Below are 10755 nucleotides of genomic sequence, written 5' to 3'. Positions count from 1 at the left end.
TAGCACGATTTCTACATTTTGTGACAAACATTCTTTATTTTGGTATTTCCTTCTGGGATAAGCTCTATCCATTTGCCTGCCGACCAATGAAATCGTGAGATCTGGATTCTACGAGCCAATCCCAACGCTGCTGTCAGTTGGACTTCCTGGTTTGCTTTTGTTTGTTTTGCTACATTGACCATGGCTGCAGAGGGTGATTTTCTGGCGAGATACCGTGCTGTGTCAAATAAACTGAAAAAGTAAGGCGTTTAATCGAAGTAATTCAGATTGAAAGAGGCCAGCATGTCAGTGATTAGTGAAACGTTACATCCTACGGAAGAGGTATACAGCTAGCCCTAAAAGGCTAAGCTAACTGTTAGCCTATCGTTAATGTCAGCGTCGTATATTTAACTCTAATGTATGTAGTGTAATCTTACACGTAGATATCATGTTGATAACTTAGAATTGTTATGTCGAGGCTCATGAAACGGAGTTACCTGCGATGTTACAATGCTATTTGACAGCTAACGGCAATTATGTGGATAAATATGATCAATGCTAGCTAGCTAAGTGTACAGCCTAACGGTGCCTCATCATTCTTCTCATCAGCTCCATAACATTTGATTAAAGCTGACTTATCAGGATGCTAACTGGTTAATTGTAAAAAAAACTGCAGAAATCTGACAGAATTGCATTTCTTTGTTACAGACGTTTCCTTCGGAAGCCCAATGTAGCGGAGGCAAGTGAGCAGTTCGGTAAGTTCCAATCAATCAATAATCTGCAATAAAGCGTCGAAATTAAGATACTTGTCCTGCCTTTGTCCTATTTCTCCACCGTGCTAATTGGGGATTTTTGTCATGTGCAAACCACAACTGTTTCTTGTCAGTTTGCCTCTCATGTGCTCCTCATACTGTCCTTTCAGGTCAGTTAGCCAAGGAGCTAAAACAGCAAGATTGTCTGCAGTATGCTGCCTTCTGTAACCTGGCCATGGCTCGGTGAGAGAACCCGACCCACTAAACACAAACTCTATTCTCATGTACTGTATGCAGAGGGTTGTCTACTCCTGGGCTTTTTATTTTAACCTAAAGAAGTAAATAAAATCCCCGCAGCAAACAGCCGTGAAAATGATACTATCCTCAAATATTATAATATGCACTTTTTATTTCATGAACTTATAAAATAGAGAAGTTTGGGCACATTATTGAGTCCTTTGCCAGATGACAGCTTGTAAGTGCTTTCTGTAGCCAGCTGAGAGTCTTTCTGTTCTTGGTTTAGGACTTTTCACTTGCTCTTCCTCAGAGATTTTTAAGGCTGTCCTGTACACACAGATGTTTAAGACGTACCCACAGATTTTCAATGATGTTCAGGCCAGGGGACTGTGAGAGCCTTTCCAAAAGCTTCACCTTATGTTTCTTGAAATAGTTATTAGTGGATTTTAACGTATGCTTTGGATCATTATCCTGTTGTAGAAGCCAGCCTCTTTACAGCTTCACCCTCTTGACTCACTGTCACAATCTGTGACTGTTTGTTTTTTTTGTTTGTTTTTTCAGTAGTACTGACTTAGTAGAGCACCTGATCTTTTCAGTTTTTTAAGCTCAGCTCAACATTTGAAGAAATGCTTGTTTTTAATGTATGTGTGCTACAGGGGTGGTTATTACTTCCTCTCACTTCAAAATCAGCAAAATATGTCATTTGAATACATCTCATCTCCCAGAAGAGTGGAGGCTGTTACAGCAAGTTATTAATCCTACTGGTTTTGGTTTGAGATGTTGCAGCACATCACATATTGTTTTACTGATGAGGTTCCCACATACGTTTGGTCATGTAGTGTGCTTGATGTCCTACCTTCACCTCATAAAAAATTCCCTCAGTAATTGTCCTTTTTAATCATGCAAATGTAATTTGTGCAAACATTAATCAAAAAAAACAACAAAAAACAGTCTCATCATAAATTCAATAAATGAAAAAGAAAATATGACTTGTGTTTAGTGCAAGTTCAAACTTTGATTGGTCTGAGCAAACTACTATATTGTCATGTTAAAGATTTAATAATCAGTCATCTAGATCATCTCATAAAGGTGTAGTCCAGTGAGTGATGAGTCCTCTCTAGTTCTACTTGTCCCTCATGATAAACCACCACAGGGTGACAGATGTGTCACTATTGTTCCAGAGGGAGCCTGTATCATTCATAGTGATGACATGTTTACTGTTGATGTGTGCAGTGGTGCATTTGTTGTTGTTACACATCCTGAATCTTGACTGCAGGTGTGAGCAGACTCTTTTTAACGCTCCTGGAGAGGCGTTGGCGTTAACCGATGCTGCTCGCCTTTTCCTCTCATCTGAGAAGGAGAACAGGGCCCTGCAGGCCCCGGGCTTTGATGAGCACCTTCAGGCCGCACTCAACTGCTATAGCTTTGCAATCAAGGTACGCTATTATTCCCAGTTTTTGATGACAGCTTTAGTGCGTAAAGCAACAGTTGTGCTCAGAAAACATCTGGCAAATGAAAATAGTAGTACATTCAGTGTGAATGTTGAAGTATCTGTATCCTGTAGGCAATTTTTGTGGAATATATGGACAGGTTAAGGGTATGCAGAATAGATTTTAGTGTGCATTCCTGTATTGTGACCACATTGCTATAGAGACAGTAAAATATTGCTGATGCACAAATGGCTTGCAGGTGTACATTGAGATGAACCAGCCTGTGATGGCAGCCAGCTTGTGTCTAGAACTTGGCAACGCACTCAAGGTAAAACTTTGGATCAGGGCTTCAGGCTCTGAAGTTCTATAGATGAATGATCTTGATGTTTTGCCTGAAGTGTATATATTTCAAATGACACATTAATCTCAGCCCCTCCTCTGTCTTCAATAGGAGATGAACAGACCCGGAGAGGCCATTGTTCATTATCAAAGAGCTGCAGAGTTGCAGACGCAGACGCCGATTGAAGCGCTGCTGTCAATGGGAGAAATAGCCACTTGTAAAATTCTCACCCGTGAGTTCAGTCTGTCCATTCAGTACTGATTATATTGGTGATATCAGTGTTTGTGGGGGTTTTTTTAATCTGCATGTGCATATAAAATAGTTTTGACTTGATTTTTCTGTCCCTTGTTTCTGCAGGTGACTACGACGGTGCTTTGTCAGTGTTCACAGAGATGCAGCTGATGTGTCAGGAGAGAGGGCTGCAACTGCCAGGCACCAGCACCCCTGTTGGTGAGACTGTGCATTTATCTACAGGCTCTATGTGTTTAAAATCATCTTGTGATGACAACGTGTTAAAAGGATCCTCAGTGATAGATATAATTTTACAAATTGGAGCCGTGTCAGTTAATCAGAAAGTAAAAGAAACAAAATATAAAAATATAATAAAATATAAAATATTAGAATGAGAAAATTTTTAATACTAAAGATGAAAACTGGGATGTTTAAACAAATTTAAGAAAAAAATTCTAGCATCTCACTTTCTGCTCTATCATTGGCACATTTTATAACAATAATGTTCTCTCTTCATTTATCTTCTGTGTCTTGATTTCCCTAAAATTCTCCTAAGGTGCATTTCTGGACATTGTGGCAAAATGTGAGATCTCCAGAGTACTACTGCTTATGCTGCTTGAGGTAAATACATCAATTCTATACACATAGACAAGATGTTGGAAGAAAACCATCAACATCACAATACCTGTATAACTGAAGTAGAAATTAAACTCCTACATAGTAAAACCCTTGCCAATGTGTCTGTGTCAAACATCCATCAGCTGGTCAAAGGATGAGCTGCCAGAAAGGAGAACAGCTACATTTTAAGCATTAAAAGAAGAGAGCACCTCTACATCAGCAACACAACAGAAAATATTGCATTACCTATGCCAAGAGTATTCATACTGTATCACTATATTCACTATTCACCCCACATCAGTACAACACTTAGTGTAAGTCTTGAAAATGTTGGGATTGTTTGTGCAGCAAGACTTAAATGGTCCTGCTTTGCTGTTTTCCTTTGCAGCCTCCACCTCAGAAGTTGTTACCAGAACATGCACAGACCCTGGAGAGGTATGCATGGGAGTCCTTTGACCCTCACAGCCAAGGTAAACTCACCTCAGGATTGAACTGTTTTAGAGAAAAAAAAAAAGTATGAATTGTATATACATAATCTCTGTTGACTGGCAGCTCAAAAAATGTATTATAAATCCCAGAGAGTGACATTTGTTTGAAGTTGTGTAAACATGGTTCTGGTCCTCTCCTTCAGTGACCTTCCTGCCAGAGAATGTTTTCCTGCTCCTGCAGTCAGTCGTGGTGAGTTTCATCATCCACATACTTGTACAATTCACAGGATTTCCTGATCCTTCCTGCCTCATACAGGAAAAATGATGGTCTTCATAGCCTTCGTGCACAACAGTGATAAATGTGCTTGAGTTTGTCCTCCTTTACCGGTGGAATGAAATGCAGTGGTGCCTGTGTTATGAGACTTTTTCCTGTTTCTGTTGGTGTGAGGCGACTGATATTAATAGATCCTGACTGATGTTTATTCATGACTTTAATCCCTGTAATAAAAAAAAGATTCTGTACAGCAACTTGTTCTGGATGAGCAGACCCTATCCATGTTGTTGAAATAGCAATAAGAGAGCATAAACAAACACTGACAAGACTCTAAGAGCTTGTCAAGGTCATCTGAATCTGCAGTTATGGTTTTATTTGTGCAGTGTTTTACCAGCAAATCTGTTTCACAGATGGCGTGTCAGGAGAAAGACACAGAGTCCCTCAAGTCTCTTCAGACTGAGCTTTGGTAAGCATTTGAAAATGTTTATTTCCATCATGTGATGAAGGTTGAGCTGCACTTTCATTGCTTCTCAGTCTTAATTTGGTGTATTTATCATGTGTTTGTGGGGTTTTTTTGCCTCCTCAGGCCGCTTCTAACGGCTGAGCAGAATCACCTCCTCCACCTGGTGGTTCAGGAGCGCATCACGCCGTCTGGCCAAGGCATTTAGTACAGTTCAATTTTTACTCACTTCCTCTGGGGATGATACTTTATATAATGGAACATTCCTGTTTCTGACTGGGTCTGTTGTAAGGCCTGAAGACATGTTGTTTTTTCAAAACTTCAGTGTTGTAACATGTACTCAGACAAACGCACGCAATAGAAATCTTTCCCCTTATTAAGAAAAGATTTAGAAATCTGTGAAAATCTAATATCATTGTCTAGCACTGTATGTTGATATGAAGATGTCTGCCAGGATGCTAACTAAAGACTAAATTTAAATGATTTGTTTGATCTTGTGTGCTCTTGAGTGAACGCTACAAAACTGGACCAGTTCATACATATTTATTATGTAATAGTGGCTGTTATGGATTGTGTTGTATTTACAGCAGTTTAATAGATGATACATGAAAGCCTTGTGTTATAGTTTGTTTTTATTAATAAATGATATGGCTTTTATTCCAATGTAATTACAAACAAAACCTTCTTTTGTATAGTCCTGATGAAATGGTGAAATGAAACACCATTGTCCTCCCTCCCTGGTTCACTTTATGTTCACTTGTACAAATTGCATGTACTTTTCTTAGGATAGCAGCCAACTACAGACACAAAATCAAACCTGATTAAAAAAAACACTCCATACAAAATGTTACAAAAATATAATGGTTACAATGTACATAGATAAAAAAAAGGATATACTATACTTCAATTGTAAAATAATGATACATGATTAAAACTACCTGTACTGTAAATTAAGACTTGTCTTTCCTGATTGTTCAAGTTCTGCAACAGGAATGCTGTAGTTTCGCCAACATGCCGTACCTTCTCAGATACAGTATCCTCTTCACTCCTCGACTCTGGAAACCTGCAGTAGTAGCTGTCAGCCTCACGACATGATTATACAGGATGATAAGTACTTTCATCTCACAGAATATACTCAACTACTACATCTCAAAGGGGCTTTTAATGAGGGTGTAACCCCTCTCACACCAGTAAGTCTGTTAGATTCTAAAAGCAGTAGTTTGACATTTTGGAATATACACTTGTTCATGTTCTTGTTGGATGTTAGATCATACAATCAATACCACTCTCTGTACAGTAAATATGAAGCTACAGCTAGCAGGTTTGTTCAGCTTAGCAAAGAGACTGAAAACGGGGCTAACACCCAGCCTGGCTCTGTCTGAGGCAAACTAAACTACCTACCTGCTCCAGTACAAAAACAGCATTAATGGTGCTGCTCATAACAACCCCCCATAAAAACACAATTTGTACACTTCCATGTTAATTAGAGAGCTTTAGAGGTGTGTGTAAGCAGACTATGCTCTGTGGGACAGAGCTAGGCTACTTGTTTCCCCAGTCTATGTGCTTAGCTAAGCTAACCTGCTGGCTGTAGCTTCATACTTGAACACACAGATTGTGTTGAGAGTGGTATCGATCTTCTCATCATACTGGCCAAGAGAGCGAGTAAGTGTATTTATTAAAATGTCAAACTATTGGGTGTGGACTGAGATATTCAAACTTATATGAAACTACATTTATAAGACAATGGAAATAATTCATTTATTCATAATTTTATGGCCATAATGCCATGAAATTAAAACTTTTAGCGTTGCATCCTCCTAATTACAACTGTTTTGGATTCATTTTGTACCCCATACCTATTCATTAATAAAATACTGCCCTACCCTCTTCTCACTTAAATCAAATAGAAATCTATGAGGGAAAGTGTTCATATAAAGCCCTTCATGTAAAGTTAGCATGAGTTCTATTTCCATTCATAATCTTCAAAATATAAACAAATGGCTCTTGGTAGTGACTGAATACAAGTCCCCCACATTCCTAGCTGCAGATGTAGATCAACCATCTTAAGGGTTTTTTTTAATTATTATTTTCATTTTTTAAACAAATTTAAAAAAGTAAATCCCATTTTTTAACAATTTCCCATATTCAAAGAAATATGATCTTAGTCCTGCCCTCATTCCTCGTATCCTCTCACTCACTCTTCTTCCGCAGGACGAGGTAGGTGATTGCTAAGAGGAAGGTGAAAACAAAGGAGATCCAGGCCAGGACATAGGAGTGTCCGTACCCTCCCTGTTCGTCAGTGCTGTGAAGCTCAGCCGTGTAGATCGAGGCTGCTATCATTACACACAGGCCTGCAGGACAGAAGAGGAGAATACTGTCATGCACACCCAGACAAGGCAATTAAGAAGTAATTACTTTTCCCATTATAAGATAAGGCTCACGAACAAGGACGATGCACCAAACGGTTCCACTGCACATCACATTGAAATGAGAAACATGACTGTTTCACCTTACTAATTTTCAGATGATATAAACTCACAACAATACAAGTCAAAATCCCATTACTTCTGCTCCATGTATGTTTCTCATGTACCATTAACAGTGTCATTGATAAGCCATAATTAATCCACTTTATTTAATTGTAATGTGAAAAAATTCTCACACGAAGATATTATTCAGTTTTCCTGAAATCCCTCACAGGATAACTAAAACACTTAATAACATTGTTTTAAATATAAAATAATGTACTAATAAAACATGAATGTGACATAACTTCACCATCTGATTTTTCAGCTCTCTAGTGAATACTGCCGGTCAAAAGAGAATATGTTTTACAATAATCTGCCCATGTTGTCGATCAGTAATCAGCACTAGTGCTGAAACAATTAGTCAATTTGATTTATCAGTCAGCTGATCAACAACAACAACAACAACAACATTTGTGATCTAAAGATGACATTTTTGGCCTTGTCCCGGTTTTTGAAATGTGAACATTTGCTGTTTCTGTTAGTCTTCTACGATGGTGATCTCAATACCTCTGAGTTTTGGAGTTTGGAAAAAACAAGCTGTTTAAACATGTCAGCCTGATCTTTAAGAAATTTTGATGGCCATTTTTTCACAATTTTAGGATTATTTTAATTGACAGCACATTAATTGATTCATTAAGAAAATAATCAGCAAATTAGCTGATAATGAAATCATCAACCCTTATTAGCACATTTACAAAAAAACAAAATAAAGCAAAAAAAACAAAAACAAAAAAAACAAAACAAAAACAACAACTCCAGACTGCATCTGCAAAGATTTTTGAACAATAACTCCTCCTCCCCTGCTGTGTAAAACAGCCTCCCTCCTTTGCAAATATTTTATATTGTTTTGGTTTCAGACACATTTGAATGATATTCATAATCCACATCAATATCCTGTTTCAACCTGCAAATACTACCAAAAAACCCCACTACATTTATAAGAACAATATGTTCTGAAAATGCCATCTCAGTGTGACATTTAATACAGTGGCTGAAGTTTGAGAATGTTCAACCATCAGATTCACCTAAGATTAATCCTTAGACATGGACAGTTACAGTTCGTTCTACTGCAGAGATTTACGATCATGTGCCATGAAAGCCTGAGATTTATCTGACCTTACCATCTGAAACCTGACTAGTTTAACCAGTTTTTGGCTGCACTGAAGACCTGCAGACTCTTGAAACTCGATGGCACAAGAGTGAAAAATAACAGACTTAGAGTACATCCACACTAAGCTGATTTCATTTGTAAACTCACCTTTTTCTCTCTGTTTAAAACCTCCACCGTGATTCCTCCTTCATAAAACACTAAACACTCTGTTAGGTTGGAAGCTGAGAAGTGTTAAATTCAATCCTATCAAATACAAATCTAAAATCACCACTAACTGACCCTTATAGTAAGAGTTTTAGCTCACATCCTCCTTATGAATGTAAAAATCTCAACTATGAGAAACAAGCAAATAAATCAATATTTCTCGCAGCTGTAGGTCAGACATTTGACTCCAGGTTACTTACAGGCGATTAGCTGTAAAATGCCAGTGAAGGTGAACCTCTGGCCTTTGGGCAGGGTGAACAGCTGGGCCACAAACACAAACAAGGCCAGGATGGCAAAAATACAGGCCAACACTGAGGTAGCCTGCACTGTCTGGAGATAGTCTGCAACAGCAGAACACAGACAAACAGTCAGTGAAGGATCAACATTAACACAGATAAATGATCATGTTCACTTTGAGATGAAGTTTAAATTTGATATACATTACCCCTGCTCTACCAACATTCATAAAATTACTGCTAACAACTAATGAACATGTTATATATCCATATCAACAATTTCATTATGACATTATCTGATTTCTGGTCATTTCTGACCAGTTACAGTTTAACATCCTCTCTGTTTCTACATACTAACATATGGAAGCTCTTGTCAGCTCAAGTAAACATATGAACACTACTGTGACAGGAGTAAGGGTTTACCCTCAGGGTAGTCTTTCAGGTTGGTGTAATGCCAGACTGAGCCTTTCATCTCCCACCTGCCCCACAGGTCAGTTGACACTGTGTCAGTGACCCACCAGGCCTGAAGACAGAGGATGATCAGGATTAACACAGATATAGAGGACATCAAGACACATACAAAGACTGAATCACATGTAAATAATATTTAGTAAAAGTTTTGCAGATTTAATGCATCAACAAATGTTTGAACTTGTGCATTTACTGTACACTGTGGGTGGCATAACACCCCACACAATGTATTCTGACATTAGACTTTGCATCTGGAAAAGAGGATGAGAATCTATAGCTGTCATTTCTAAACTGACATGAAAGCCTCTGTTCTTCCTCTCAGCCCAGGTGATTAAATGAGAAAACAAGAGAAATGCACTCACATTATCGATGGTGGCCACCAGAAGCAGGATGATGGTGGTAATGTGCAGAACGACGATTCCAGCCAGCATCAACATTGTGGCCTTCTGAAAACTGATAACAGGGAGCAAATGGCGCATCATTATTTATTTTCCATTCACGGACTTACATAACAAAGGCATGAGGAAGCATCAGTTCACACACACACACACACACCACAGAGAGAGACATACACACATCTGTCCTCAATAAACACTGTCTCAAACAGACAGAAAAAAAGTAACTTGGAGAGGAAAGCTGTTGCACGCAAGTCCAAAGTCGCCCCAGAAATCTTGAAGACACATTTTTGAAAAAGCCACATTTGATGTCAAACACATCACTAGTTCCTACTTAGACGTCAGTGTTTTATCTTTAAAACATGTTTTCTAGGCAATCACACAGCTCAAATAAATTGTCATGAATTAGCAGCGCCCCATAAAATCCTTATCCGTTAGCCTATCGAGTCCTTTTTCATGGCCTCGCTGCTTCTGTCGACAAGAAAGGCGCATTTGTTTAGACGGTGTTAGGGCATTCCCAAATGGGTGCCGCTCCGTCACTCACACACACACACACACACACACACACACACACACAGGCCCTGTACGACTTTGAAAAGAGCGCGAGAATACGACGACAGAAAATAACAATAAACACACCTCTAACTTACACGCCTAAATATAAACACTAGTGACCGCTCAACTGTATGCGAAGCTACAGAGATTGGAGTCGTGCGTCCTCTTAATACTTTTTTTTGCGCTCAGTGATAACCGATCATATCCTTCTTCAAAGCCCTGCTGAAAATCTAAACTACGCCTGAGTGCACTTTTCAGGACTCTACAGAACAAACTTTTAAAAAAGAAAATAACATATAAGTCATGCGTAAGAGAGTTTCACAGAGTATGGTCCTAGAAGTATAACTTTATAAAAATGTAAACAACGTGGATAAACGTTACCTGAAAGCGCTTTAACGCACGGACCGGGAGTTATTTAGGAAATGTGAAACAGTGTAGACCCACCCAGCTTTGAATTCACAGCACACACATCACTCTGTTTTCCCTCTCCATTCCCCCTCTTTCCC

The 10755-nt window shown here is 38.8% G+C and overlaps 2 protein-coding genes across 2 annotated transcripts; one reads left to right on the top strand and one right to left on the bottom strand.

Moving 5' to 3' along the window:
- Positions 1-99: 99 nt before the first annotated feature.
- f8a (coagulation factor VIII associated) lies at positions 100-5703 on the top strand. The gene is made up of 12 exons (XM_018665083.2): positions 100-239; positions 688-734; positions 902-974; positions 2245-2404; positions 2658-2726; positions 2850-2970; positions 3096-3188; positions 3526-3590; positions 3976-4057; positions 4219-4265; positions 4700-4755; positions 4876-5703. Exons 1-12 carry the CDS (start codon positions 181-183, stop codon positions 4955-4957), a joined length of 954 nt encoding a protein of 317 aa, XP_018520599.1. The 5' UTR covers positions 100-180; the 3' UTR covers positions 4958-5703.
- emp1 (epithelial membrane protein 1) lies at positions 5364-10755 on the bottom strand. The gene is made up of 5 exons (XM_018665087.2): positions 10631-10755; positions 9662-9752; positions 9252-9351; positions 8793-8933; positions 5364-7100 (listed from the first exon to the last, which is right to left on the bottom strand). The coding sequence occupies exons 2-5, from the start codon at positions 9734-9736 to the stop codon at positions 6940-6942; spliced, it is 477 nt and encodes a 158-aa protein (XP_018520603.1). The 5' UTR covers positions 9737-9752; positions 10631-10755; the 3' UTR covers positions 5364-6939.

The sequence above is a fragment of the Lates calcarifer genome, linkage group LG5 (assembly GCF_001640805.2).
Source record: "Lates calcarifer isolate ASB-BC8 linkage group LG5, TLL_Latcal_v3, whole genome shotgun sequence".
In the NCBI taxonomy this organism is placed as follows: domain Eukaryota; kingdom Metazoa; phylum Chordata; class Actinopteri; family Centropomidae; genus Lates; species Lates calcarifer.
This window is presented reverse-complemented; position numbering and strand designations above follow the sequence as displayed.